A 14635-nucleotide genomic window follows, 5' to 3' on the forward strand; every position below is an offset into this window, starting at 1 on the left:
TGGGGCACATATATTTGTGCGTTTCTTGCAAAACTTTGTCAGCTGTCTCCCCTTTGAATCTCTATGGCTCTTGATTCATTGCCTTCTTAGGTAACTTGACACATTCTTTCTTGTATACACTTGTTTACTTATTTCCCTATTGTTTGGGCCCTCTAATAAGAGACATTAGCTGTATAACCTTGGACAACTTATTTAACCCCACTAACTTTTTTTTGGCTCATTAAATGAGGATTACAATAGTAAACCTCTCATAAAATCGTTTTGAGGGTAAAATAAATTAACTTAAGTACAGAACTTAGACCAGTATCTAGTACATTGTAAATGTTATGTAAGTTATTATTTTTAATAATAATATCAATACTATTGTACCTATCATATGTATTATAAATATGTATGTGGATGTCTGTGTTTTTTAAGAGAAACTTAACTTATCCTTCATTATATTCCCATTGCCTAATCTAGTTTCTGATGTTTAGTAAGCTCTGAATTAATGTTTTTAAATAAGTAAATGAAAAAATAAAGCCCCATTGCCATTGTTGCAGTTCTCTAGAGATTGAATTTTGCTTAAACTGAGATGAGATTGCTTTAGTATGATGAATTTCTAAGCAATTCAATGTTTTAGTAACGAACATATCTTTTTAAAACTTCAAAATGTCCTCAAACACAGGGTATAATATGTAATTTTTTATTCATTCACTTAGCTCAGCTGTTAATTTTTTATTTATGCACCTAGCTCAACTGTTAATAAATGCAAATCTCAGATAAAGTAACTCAATCCTTATCTTACCGTTTTAACTACATGATCCATAACAATGTAAAGTGGTTCAAATATCTAAACAGAATGCTAATATGTAACGCTAGAAAGCTAGTTGACCTAGTGATTCAATAATTATGTTTGTATGTGCTAACTCATTGCTGGTTTCTATAGATTTTTATCCTAAATAGTTTCATTGGCACTTGCAAACAAAATGAGTAACATTAAATCCACTATCTATTTGCATATGAACTTCTTTTTAATTTTTAATGGACTTATTTTTTAGAGCAGTTTTAGGTTTACAACAAAACTGAGAGCAAGGTACAGAAATATTCCATATATCCCTGCTTCTACACGTACATACTCTCCCCCATTATCAACATCACTCACCAGAATGGTAGCTTTGTTTTTACCAAGAGTGAACCTAATTTGATACATCATAATCAACCAGAATCCATAGTGTACCTTAGGTTTCCTACAGTCTTGGGGTTGTACATTCCATGGGTTTGGACAAAAGTATAATAACTATATCCAAGATGAGAATATAATACCAAGTATTTCCATTGCCCTAAAAATCTCTGTGTTCTGATTATTCATCTCTCTCCCCACCCCACCCTTGGCAACCACTGATCTTTTTATTGTCTCCATAGTTTTGCTTTTTCCAGAATGTCATATAGTTGGAATCATACAGAATGTAACCCTTTCAGATTGACTTCTTTCAGTAATATGCATATAAGGTTCCTCCATGTCTTTTCATGGCTTAATAGCTTATGTCTTTTTAGCACTGAATAATATTCTATTTTCTGGATGTACCACATTTTATTTACTCATGCACCTACTGAAGGACATCTTGGTTGCTTCCAAGTTTTGGCAATAATGAATAAACATCATGTGCAGGTTTTTGTGTGGACATAAGTTTTCAACTTCCTTGGGCAAATACCAATGAGTGACATTGCTGGATTGTATGGTAAGAGTATGTTTAGCTTTGTAAGGAGCTGCCAAACTGTCTTCCAAAGTGGCTGTACCATTTTGCATTCCCATCAGCAAAGATAGAGTTCTTGTTTCTCCACATAATTGTCAGCATTCGGTGTTGCTAGTGTTCCAGATTTTGGCCATTCTAATAGGTGTGTAGTATTATCTCGTTGTTGTTTTAATTTGCATTTCCTGGATAACATATGGAAAAGATGTGAATCATTTTCTCATGTGCCTGTTTTCCACCTGCGTATCTTCTTTGGTGAGGTGTCTGCTAAAATCTTTGGCCCATTTTTTAATTGGTTTATTTTCTTATTGAATTTGAAGCGTTATTTGTATATTTTGGATAACAGACCTTTATCAGATGTATCTTTTGCAAATATTTTCTCCCAGTCTGTGGCTTGTCTTCTGTTTCTCTTGATTTTGTCTTTTGCAAAGCAGAAGTTTTTAATGAAGTTCAGGTTATCAACTGTTTTTTTCATGGATCATGCCTTTGGTGTTATATCAAAAAGGTATCACCATGCCCAAAATCATCTAAGTTTTTCCTGTTATCTTCTATGAGTTTTATAATTTTGCATTTTACTTTCAGGTCTATGATCCATTTGGGGTTAACTTTTGTGAAGGGTATAAAGTCTGTGTCTAGACTCATGCTCTGCATGTGGATGCCCATTTGTTCCAGTACCGTTGGTTGAAGAGACTCTGTTTGCTCCATTGTATTGCCTTTGTTGCTTTGTCAAAGATGAATTCACCATATGTATAGGGAAATTTATTTTTAATTTAAGGAGCTATTTTAAACTTTATATATTCTACTGTGAAGCCATTCTTCAGGCAAGTGTCATGGCCTGCTATTTGGAAATGAAAACTGTCTACATTTAGAACCAGAACAATCTTTCTTAAAAGATATGTAAAGCTGAAGATAAACTGCATTAGACAAATTTATCTAAACTTCATGTAAGGTTACACACTCATAGAGTTACTTCTAGTGAAAATGGATATTAGACACACCCTGATTTCCATTAGACTAGCCCTGATTTCCTTTAGACTATGAATTTGAAGATTAGGAATTATTTTCACAAGTGAGTGAAATCTGCCAAGTAAATCACTGGAAGCTTGAAAATGCTAAGCTACTACCTCACAAGACAGTTTGCAATTCTCAGTGGCAGAATGAAGTGGGATGAGGCTCTTTTTACAGTAATTATACAATATAAACAGCAGCACCCTTAGTGTTTTGGTTGGGGACCCCACAAAATAAAATTTATTTCAAGTTAAAAGCTTTCAGATTTCTGGGCTAAAGAAAATGACGTTTTTCTCCCAAAGTGAACTTACTGGTTTTATTGATTCTCTTCTAGTCTGATTTTACATGCTGGCGTAGGGGAAATACGTTTCTTTAATATATAACAGTGTTGTTTTTCCTACCACAAAAGTTTTCCATTTTATTTTACCTTAAATGCATAGCAAATTTACTTTCAACAGGTTTGTTCTAATTTTAACTTATCAAATCTATTCTACTACAGCTTTAGGTTGTTTTTGGTACATAAAAATATATTTTTGTCTAATTTTCCTTAAATAGATCTATATTAGGTAAGATCTAAGTGTCCATCCTGCCAATGTACTCATCAAAATTAAGTGGAATGATAAAGGTCTTCTGATAAATGATTCAAATGGAATCTAGTAAATTGAGAGGGGTGAAAATGGCTTTTAATAAACAAAATTATTTATTGAGGGTACATATGTGTCTCCCAGGTTTCTCTGATTATGAGATACTGCTCTGCTACTAAATAATATTGATAGTGTTGCTAGTTCAGTTCCACAATTTAAGTGTAAAATTGTAAAATGGGGATACTTAAGAGTATTATGGTGTGTCGCAGTATATCAAAAATAGTATTAAATCCACATATATAAAATAAGTATTAACACTTTTATCTCTAGTGACTTTTCCGCATAAGAACAGCCTCTTGTGAATTGTAACCTGCCTTTTATTTCCCATCCCACCATGTCTTCATTAATTTATGATTCACCTTTTCTGACTGTTGATCTTTCATGTTTTAAATTCTCTGATCAATAGAATTGACTCTTCTAATTCTGTATTTTAAGCTAGAGATTATTCCAGCCATATAAATTCCTACTGGGGATAGATTTGCAACAGTATAAGCTTTAAGAATCTTTATATTTAATTTGTTCAAAAAACACTTATTTTGTGATAGTAATAATATAAACTAAAAGGGTCTTTTGTCTCATTTGTCAAATAACACTTATTATCAAGCAACTGAAGAGTATAATCTTTGTGGGAAATTGCTGGGTCTCTAAGTGGTGTTTTATGTTTGCTTCTGGCTTAGATTTCAGAAACCACTTGCTTTTCTGTTTTTAGATAAATGCCATGTGCAACAACTGTGATGATGACAATGCTAACCTTTTATTACTCGGATTTTTCCATTTCGTTCTCTTTGACCCTCACTCAAGTTATCAAAGGCTCAGAAAAAAAGGAAAAAAAAGGTGGCTGTTAGTCAACATAAATGTAAACCCAGCTACCTCTTCACTGACTCCTATCTGCCAACTTAGAAATATGCAAATGTATCAATTATTTAGTTTCTATTTAGTTTTGCTCCAAATGAAAGCATGTTTTTTTTTAATGTGACTTAATTGGAGTATTTAAAACACCATAATTATTTATAATTTTAACATAGTGTTATTTTGTGTTTCCTCTACAGAATTTTACCTTTTTTTTATCTTATGATTTTGAAACTAAAACCAATTTCAAGATTTTAGAATTGTCAATAGCAAAGCTTTACACCAGTATCTATTATATGCTATTGTTCTTATTATAGGAATAGAAGATCAGAGTTAAGGTAATTAATGCAGCAGTCAGGTTCAGGGTTCATTAAAGCCAAGTTCTTCAATCAGTTCTTGACTACTCAACTTGTTTGTACTCTGTATCTCATCCGTGGCCAATTTCTCCTTCCCTACTCTTGGTACACCCAGGAAGAAACACCCTTCTGAATTAGCACCTGTCCTCCCTCACATCATTTTATGCTGAAAGAAGGCAAACTAGTTTTAACATTAGTCTAAAACAGTCTTCATTGTAATATGAACATTGTAAAATCAAATAAAAGTCATTTGGGAATTAAACACCGTAGAATCATTTGAGAGACCCCTCTCCTCACCGACCCAGCTCTTAGGGTGTATTACATATCATAGTCTGTGGAAATGCTGCCCCAGGAGAATTTCAATGTACAGCTTACACAACCATACCCAGAAGCCTTGATTAGTCTCCATTAGCTTAATTGGTCTTCTGTTGATCCATCATCACATCCATCTTGTGATTCCTAACACTTGAAAACAGAGATAATTTTTTAAATCATTATAAGCTACAAAGACCACTATTTAGAGGCCTTTATTTTCATTCTTTACATTCCAGCTTGAACACAACTGACCTTTATTCCATATTAGAATTGAACATAAAGTTTGATGCAAACCTAATTTAGTAATATGAAAAAATAGGGTAACACAAAAATTCATCCTGTACTAAAATAATGATCTTAATGAAGATGATACAGATAACAGTTGTTGAGTACTTTCTATGTACCAAGTTCTATAATAAGTATTTGATATGTATTTTCTCATTTAGTTTTCACAATAACCCTGAGAGGGTAAGGTACTTTTATGCTTATTTTTACATCTAGAGAGACCAAGAGAGAAGACTATGCTTAAACTCAACTAAGTAGTAAATACAAGAGTAACATTTGAATCCAGATCTGTGTGACAATACATCTGGACTCAAAATCTTAACCTATATAACCTACATGTATTTTTAGATGGACTGGTTAACAGCAGTATCAATCATCATCATCACCATCATCCGGAGGTATCTCCAACACACCATAATTGGAGTAAAATAAACAAACTGACTCCACTCTTTCTATCGAACTTCACATGTTCTCCCCAAAATTCACCTATTTCTTTAATTGGGCAGCTTTGCTCTTTTGCCTTCTGTATATGGCTTAACCAATCTTGCTTTTGCTTGCACCATTCTCTTTACCAGGAACATCCACATCTTTCTTCTTCCATCAATTCATTTATTGTTTATCCATCTATGAGCTCAACCAGCACACATTAGCTGCTAAGGACTAAATTCAAATTTTAACCTCTCAAAGTCTACCCATCATTCAAATTCTAGCTCAGGTTATTCCACCTAGAACGATTTCATTCCTTTCATCTCCTATGACACCCTTTAGTCAAACCAAACACTTCAGGGACTACAATTGTTTCAAGCATTCTACTTTTATTTTCCTTGCTAAATATCCTGGGAACATATTATATGTTACATATTTTGTGTACCCCCGGAAACTTGCATAGCACTAGGCACATAGAAAACATTTAATAAATTTTGATTGACCAAGGTTAGGAATAGTTCTACATGTTTGAAAACGTTAGATGACGTGTCTAGACTACACACTAGGAATTTGCCAGGGCTGAGTTGTTGCACGTTTTCATAAAGTCAACTCTACCAGAGTCATATGGTAATTCTATTTTTAGTTTTTTAAGGAACATCCATACTGTTCTCCATAGTGGTTGTACCAATTTACATTCCCACCAACAGTGCAGGAAGGTTCCCATTTCTCCACACCCTCTCCAGCATTTATTGTTTGTAGATATTTTGATGGTGGCCATTCTGACCGGTGTGAGGTGATACTTCATTGTAGTTTGATTTGAATTTCTCTAATAATTTGTGATGTTGGGCATCTTTTCATGGGCTTTTTGGCCATCTGTATGTCTTCTTTGGAGAAGTATCTATTTAGATCTTCTGCCCATTTTTGATTGGGTTATTTGTTTTTTTGATATTGAATTGCATGAGCTGTTTTTGTATTTTGGAGATTAATCCCTTGTTGGTTGATTCGTTTGCAAATATTTTCTCCCATTCTGAGGGTTGTCTCTACATTTTGTTTATGGTTTCCTTTGCTGTGCAAAAGCTTTTAAATTTAATTAGATCCCATTTGTGTATTTTTGTTTTTATTTCTATTACTCTAGGAGGTGGATCAAAAAAGATATTGCTGCGAATTATGTCAAAGGGTGTCCTGCCTATGTTTCCTCTAAGAGTTTTATAGTGTCCGGCCTTACATTTAGGTCTTTAATCCATTTTGAGTTTATTTTTGTGTATGGTGTTAGGGAGTGTTCTAATTTCATTCTTTTACTTGGAGCTGTCCAGTTTTCCCAGCACCACTTATTGAACAGACTGTCTTTTCTCCATTGTATATTCTTGCCTCCTTTGTCATAGATGAGGTGACCATATGTGCGTGGGTTTATCTTTGGGCTTTCTATCCTGTTCCATTGATCTAGATTTCTGTTTTTGTGCCAGTACCATACTGTTTTGATTACTGTAGCTTTGTAGTATAGTCTGAAGTCAGGGAGCCTGATTCCTTCAGCTCTGTTTTTCTTTCTCAAGATTGCTTTGGCTATTCAGGGTCTTTTGTGCTTCCATGGAAATTGTAAAATGTTTTGTTCTAATTCTGTGAAAAATGCCATTGGTAATTTGATAGGGATTGCATTAAATCTGTAGATTGCTTTGGGTACTATAGTCATTTTCACAATATTGATTCTTCCAATCCAAGAACATGGTATATCTCTCCATTTTTTTGTGTCATCTTTGATTTCTTTCATCAGTATCTTATAGTTTTCTGAGTACAGGTCTTTTGCCTCCTTAGGTAGGTTTTTTACTAGGTATTTTATTCTTTTTGATGTGATGGTAAATGGGATTGTTTCCTTGATTTCTCTTTCTGATCTTTCATTCTTAGTGTATAGGAATGCAAGACATTTCTGTGTATTAATTTCATATCCTGCAGTTTTACCAAATGCATTGATGAGCTCTAGTAGTTTTCTGGTAGCATCTTTAGGATTCTCTATGTATAGCATCGTGTCATCTGCAAACAGTGACAATTTCACTTCTTCTTTTCCAATTTGCATTCCTTTTATTTCTTCTTCTTCTCTGATTGTCATGGCCAGGAGTTCCAAAACTGTGTTGAAAAGTAGTGGCGAGAGTGGACATCCTTGTCTTACTCCTGATCTTAGAGGAAATGCTTTCAGTTTTTCACCATTGAGAATGATGTTTGCTGTGGGTTTGTCATATATGGCCTTTATTATGTTGAGGTATGTTCACTCTATGCCCACTATCTCGAGAGTTTTTATCATAAATTGGTGTTGAATTTTGTCAAAAGCTTTTTCTGTATCCATTGAGATGATCATATGGTTTTTCTTCTTCAATTTGTTAATATGGTGTATCACACTGATTGATTTGTGTATATTGAAGAATCCTTGCATCCCTGCGGTAACTCCCACTTGATCATGGTGTATGATCCTTTTAATGTGTTGTGGATTCTGTTTGCTAGTATTTTGTTGAGCATTTTTGTGTCTATGTTCATCAGTGATCTTGGTCTGTAATTTTCCTTTTTTGTGACACCTCTGTCTGGTTTTGGTTTCAGGGTGATGGCAGCCTCATAGAGTGAGCTTGGGAGTGTTCCTTCCTGTGCAATTTTTTTTGAGTCTGAGAAGGATAGGTGTTAGCTCTTCTGTAAATGTTTGACAGAATTTGCCTGTGAAGCCATCTAGCCCTGGGCTTTTGTTTGTTGAAAGATTTTTAATCACAGTTTCAATTTCAGTGCTTGTGATTGGTCTGTTCATATTTTCTATTTCTTCCTGGTTCAGTCTTGGAAGATTGTACCTTTCTAAGAATTTGTCCATTTCTTCCAGGTTGTCCATTTTATTGGCATATAGTTGCTTGTAGTAATCTCTCATGATCCTTTGTATTTCTGTGGTGTCAGTTGTAACTTCTCCTTTTTCATTTCAATTTTATTGATTTGAGTCTTCTCCCTCTTTTTCTTGATGAGTCTAGCTCAAGGTTTATCAATTTTGTTTATCTTCTCAAAGAACCAGCTTTTAGTTTTATGGGTCTTTGCTTTTGTTTTCTTCATTTCTATTTCTTTTAGTTATGCTCTGATCTTTATGATTTCTTTCCTTCTACTAACTGGGTTTTGTTTGTTCTTCTTTCTCCAGGTGCTTTAGGTATAAGTTTAGGTTGTTTATTGAGATTTTTCTTGTTTCTTGAGGTAAGATTGTATTGCTATAAACTTCCCTTTTACATCCCATAGGTTTTGCCTTTGTTACATCCCATAGGTTTTAGGTCATCGTGTTTTCATTGTCATTTGTTTCTAGGTATTTTTTATTTCCTCTTTGATTTCTTCAGTAATCCATTGGTTATTTAGTAACATATTGTTTAGCCTCCATGAGTTTGTGTTTTTTATAGTTTTTTTCCTGTAATTGATTTATTTTAATTTTTATGTATTTTCTTTATTTATCTTTTGGCTGCATTGGGTCTTAGTTGTGGCACACAGGATCTTCGTTGAGGCATGTGGGATCTTTTGTTGCAGCGCGCAATCTTTTTGTAGCGGCCCTCAGGCTTCTCTCTAGTTGTGGCGCACATGGGCTTTTCTCTAGTTGTGGCACGCAGGCTCCAGGGCACATGGGTTCTGTAGTGGCAGCATGTGGGCTCTCTCATTGAGGTTCGCGAGCTCAGTAGTTGTTGCGGGTGGGCTTAGTTGCCCTGTGGCATGTGAGATCTTAGCTCCCCGACCAGGGGTCGAACCTGTGTTCCCGCACTGAAAGGTGGATCCTCTACCACTGGACCACCAGGGAAGTCCCTCCTGTAATTGATTTCTAATCTCATAACGTTGTGGTCAGAAAAGATGTTTTATGCTACATTTGAAAACTAACGTGCTTGGAGAACTATATAAATTATTACAGTTTTATTGTGGCACATGCTTTTAGCATTATATCAGTGTATGAACAAGAAAATAAACTAGACATCCACAGATTCCTTTCAGATTTTGGACTCCGTAATTTTAAATGAAGATAACTGGTTTTTTACTTTTACAACTACAACCTTAACAAAGGAATGGATTTTAATCATTCACATTTTAGTGAACGATGGCTGAATTTAAACCAAGCACATGGCCCAGTAAAGGTGTTAGTACCTCACAAATGCAACCACAACTGTGATGGATTACAAACAAACATTATCAAAATAGGACTAGAGTGTAGTTAAAAGGGTCAGGGGCCCAAGCTGGAAGTTCACAACTCTAGTTAGAGCTGATGGGCAGAGACTAAGACCAGAAGCTGTCAGCACCAGGACTGGAGCCCTGTGTGTCACCACTCAGGGAGATTGGCTTGAGGGTGGCCTCAGGTTGAGAGAAGAGCTGGGTGAACACACCAAGTGAGTCGAGGTCAGAACAAGAGATGTGCTAGCTACAGAAGCCAACCCTCCAGAATCTTTTTAAAGCTAAATTTTTTCAGATTTGTTTTCCTAAGTTTGAGGAAATAGGTTTCAATACTCCTGCTGTTTTTTTCTCCCTTTTTACTAACTTTCAGATGAAACCATCACCTGTCCCCTTGGCACCTGTTCTTTTCACTGCACCAGATTGTTTTGTTGGTTACAATTAAAAACTTGAATTTCTCATTGTGTAGAATGAGACTTCTAACCTTTGTCCACCTGGTCAAATTATCTTTTCATCACTTAATTTTTTATATTAAGATTCTGTCTTAAAAAATAGAGCATATATCCTCAGGTTATTCTAACAAAATTTTGGTCCATGCTAAGGAAAATGTCCACTTTTTCCACCAGAGTTTAACTGCTCCACAACTATTTGATTCTTCCTCATTCCTCTTTCAATCACAGACAGAGTCCCTATTTAGTTTTTACATTCAGGATTCCATTTCCCATAATATAAAAAGAAACTTTCATGAGGAATTATATAAGTCTGCTTCTAGGCCATATTCCTGGATGGCCTAAGGAAAAACAAATTCTCTTAAAAGATGTCATGAAAACTAAGATATGCCTTTACAATATGACCTGGAAAATTTTTTTGAGACTTGTATGTTTGCTGTCATGCACAGCTTTTGTATAACTTTGTTCATTCTTAACATTTAGTAGGAAAAATCTTTATTATTTCAATTGGAATATTAATGCAGATTCTGAAGCCTAGTGCGTTCATTTTGGGTAATGAATAAAATATTACAAGGTCAATTTGTTACTCTTCAGAGACATATATATATGTCTCTGAACAGACTGTCATGTGCTTTAAAGCTGGTAAAATCATTTATAATCAACACTGTGGAAAGTTGGACAAAAGTTGGGCTAATTACAATATCTTCAGAAGCTCATAAAAATATTTAGAAACCAACTGCCATGTGAAGATTGTTTTTATTCACTCCCTTAAAATCAGAATATTATGATTAATTGTACTGTACTAGATGCCAAAGCCATGTGGAACTTTATATACCCCAGTCAGCAAGTTCTTTTATCTTTGATCAGGAATGATTTAAATTTTATCAAACACTGTGTGCTACAAGGACTATCTCCGGCCTAGAATATTACTCTGAGCATGTTCAGCTAATAGATTTTATTGTTTAAGCTGGATTTTTTTCCTTTAGAGAAGTGGCAGTCATGGCAAGTGTCAAGATAATTTTTTAATCCAATCTCCTCACCCAAAAAGCAAACGAATAAAACTTTTCCCTGATTATCTGGTTATTTCTTAATTTTACATTTCACCTGTAAGGACTGAGTTTATGGTAATGAAATAAATAAAATATTGTATTCTAATAATTTTTTGATTTCCCCTCCCAATAAGAATGGGATATTTTTGGAGAGTGTGAATTGTGTATCTTTTAAACTTTTAACTATTTAATTACTAATAGAGTATTTAGCACATAGTAGGCCTGCATAAATATTTGATAAATTAATGAATAAAGTCAGACTCTAGCCCCAGCTAAAGAAACTTATTAAAGAATTAAATATTTCTTCCTCTGACTCTTATCATCTCTATTAGCTTGTAAATTATAGAGATGTTTTTAATAATAAAATCATACTGCCACACTTCGATCAGAAAGTTTATATTCCAGTTCTTTTTGTGTCACAGCAGAACGTCCAAAGGCACACAATTCAGAAGAATTAAGTTAAATAATTATTGGCTCATTATTGATGATTCCCACATCAAATCAGTGTGGTCACCGTGCTTGCCTAAGTGTGAATGAAGAAAGGAATATCTAACATATGCAGATTACATTTATTGAGCACTTACTATGTGGTAGATGTAATAATGTGTTTTGCTTACATTTTCTAATTTAACCTTCCCAGCAAATTGATAGTATAGATATTACTATCCATATTTTGCAGGATAGAATATTGAAATTTAGAGTAAAGTGCCCAGTGTCACACAGCTAATAAATAATAGAACTATGATTTGTTCTTAGACTGACTTCAAAATCCATTCTCTGTCCACTGTACCACACAACAAAGTATTAAAGTGATTAGATGTCAGAGTGTCACCATACTTTTAAGCCATCATTGATTTCACCAGTTATTAATATATCATTAGATATAACACATTTTTCCAAAATAAATATGATTGTTAAGTGTAAGGAGTTCTAGTAAGACACAATTGGTTTTTAGTGTAAATATGTCGAAAGATCCTTTCATTCCTGAGAAAACAATTACTTTCTACATAGGCTGATTATACAAAATATCGGTTTTACATAATATTTATGAAAGTGCCCAAATCAAAGTTGGCTGTTTTTTAAATTTGGAAGCCATTTCCTTCAAGACATTTTTAGGCTTGTGTGTTTGTTTGCACACATGTCATAAAGCTTAAGTTATAACATAAAAATGATTCCATTATGTTTCAACCTCAGTATGTGACACACACACACCCCTACATACTTGCCCACAGACTCTTTATTAAGAGACTGATTTTGAACTCAGAGTGTCTAGGCTTGTGAATAGTATAGCGGAAATTTTCACATAATTCCTGAAATCTTTGTAAAACATTCCTGTTATTCAACTAGTGAAAACGTCCTTGATGTCATTTTAAGAGTATTATGGATTTTTTTTTAATGTATTCTTGATCTACCTTGTGAAATATAGAGGTCAGGCTAACTGAAAACAAAAAATGACCATATCAACAGTGCTTTTAATACCAAAGCATACCAACACCAACTAAATATCAATCAATCTCCCTAGTAAAGTTAAGTGATTTTTTTTACATTAGCATTTAATTGAGTCCACAAAGGGGAAAATATAACTTAAATAGAAAATAATATGAAAAAGAATATATATATTCTGTTTATAGGTTATATATATATTCTTTGATTTCCACTGGAATCTTGAAAATAAAAATTTCTTTAATATTTTTATAGTGAGCCTGATGCAGAAGCTCATTTTCTTTTTTTTAATTGAAGTATAGTTGATTTACAATGTCGTGTTCGTTCCTGGTGTACAGAAAAGTAATTTAAAGGGACATTCCAAACGTAGAGCAAATGGACGAATCATTTCAATTTTATTAAGAACAAAAGCATAAATCATTTGAATAATCACTTGGAGTTCATGGTAACGAAACGTGACCTATGTTAATGCAACCAAGCTCCGTCTCTTTCTCTGCGTGCTTTTGTACAAATAGAGCTCTCACTGGAGTTACTTAGCTTTCTCAGCAAACACCAACACGTTCCACTACTTTAGACCCCATGCCTCCTTCAGAGATTATAAGCAAACACTAGCAATTTCAGAGGAAAAAAAGCAGGCTTCTATGCTTTCTCAGTAATTCTCCCTTCTAAGTGTAGTGGAACTGATTTCAGAAAGACAAACATAAATTCCCTTACTCAGTTTCCTTTTTCTTTTTAAAGATGGAAAATAAATCACTTTAAAATTTCACTGTCTTATACTGTATAATCCTTGATGTAATTAAGAATATCTTTTGAACTGGTAAAAGATACCAGAAATGTTCAAAAGGAAGCAAAGCTCATGGCTTTTAAAAGAAATAGTTGCCTTCCTTTTTATTCAGGAGTTATTTATTGTAAAAATTTCATAATTATTGCTGTGAATCTTAAAAAAGTTCCATTTAAAAAGCTCTTTATTGTAAATGTTATATTGTTCCAGTTACACTTTTAATACTGTGTCGTTGAAAAAATTATAGATGGCCCAAATATAATAGCTGAGATATGTAAGGTATTAGCTGTCAGTTTGGTATGTGTGAAAATGCAGATTTATTAAGATTAATACATATAATTGAAAATTACATTCCTTTTTGTCTTCAGATCCAAGAAGTTAGCAGAAATAATGAGGAAGAAAGTGACTATGAAGAGGATATTACCTCATTTTCTACATGTTCTCCTAGTAAGTGTTCCTATATGTCATGTACATAAACAACATTTGTATTAAGGTGTATGTGACTGATAAAGTAAAACTGAAGAGAGCATAGAAAAGCATGGAGAGCATGGAAACATATTTAATTAACTGAATGACTTTTAGTGTATCAACTGGTAGACATATGACTACATTATCTTGCTAATTTAAGTATTTCTAATAAGTTCAGTGTTTAATAATCAAACCAGCAGTTTTTCCCACCCAAAGAGAATACACAAGTCAGGTTGATATAAATATTCTATTTGACAACTATATTTTTTCAGTTTTTTTTTTTTAAACAAAGTCACATTCTTTTCAGACCTTGGTTTTCTCAGCTAGGAAATGAGAAGTTTGTATTAGGACTCTCTATGCTCCCTGCTGGCTGTAATAGAATGTAATTCTCTATTCTAGAAAACTAATTGAGAGTCTTCCTCCATGTACATAACGCTACCTATCATGCCTGTTTCCACTGGTATACAGCAGCTTGCTCACCATCTTCACCAGCAAGTCTGATAGCCGTCTCCCACCCAACATTTCCAAATCTGAAAACCCTAATTCCCACCACTCCCAAATCTGCTCTACCCGCTGACTTCCCCATCTCAGTAAATGAAGACGCCTTCCTTGTTCAATTCAGTCCAAAAACTTCAGTCACCCTTTTTTACTTTCTGTCCTACCCTGTATCCAATCAG

At 34.0% G+C, this 14635-nt stretch overlaps 1 protein-coding gene across 6 annotated transcripts in view; it reads left to right on the plus strand.

The window, feature by feature from the left end:
• BANK1 (B cell scaffold protein with ankyrin repeats 1) overlaps positions 1–14635 on the plus strand; it is a 430151-nt gene that overhangs the window by 365144 nt on the left and 50372 nt on the right. For all 6 annotated transcript variants that reach the window (XM_027117009.1, XM_027117008.1, XM_027117004.1 and 3 more), the window contains exon 8: positions 13859–13937. In XM_027117009.1, the coding sequence (XP_026972810.1) occupies positions 13859–13937 (79 nt within the window). The remainder of the gene's footprint in view (positions 1–13858; positions 13938–14635) is intronic.

This window comes from Aethalodelphis obliquidens, unplaced genomic scaffold, assembly GCF_003676395.1.
Source record: "Aethalodelphis obliquidens isolate GAN/ISIS:26980383/991018 unplaced genomic scaffold, ASM367639v1 scaffold17, whole genome shotgun sequence".
NCBI lineage: Eukaryota > Metazoa > Chordata > Mammalia > Artiodactyla > Delphinidae > Aethalodelphis > Aethalodelphis obliquidens.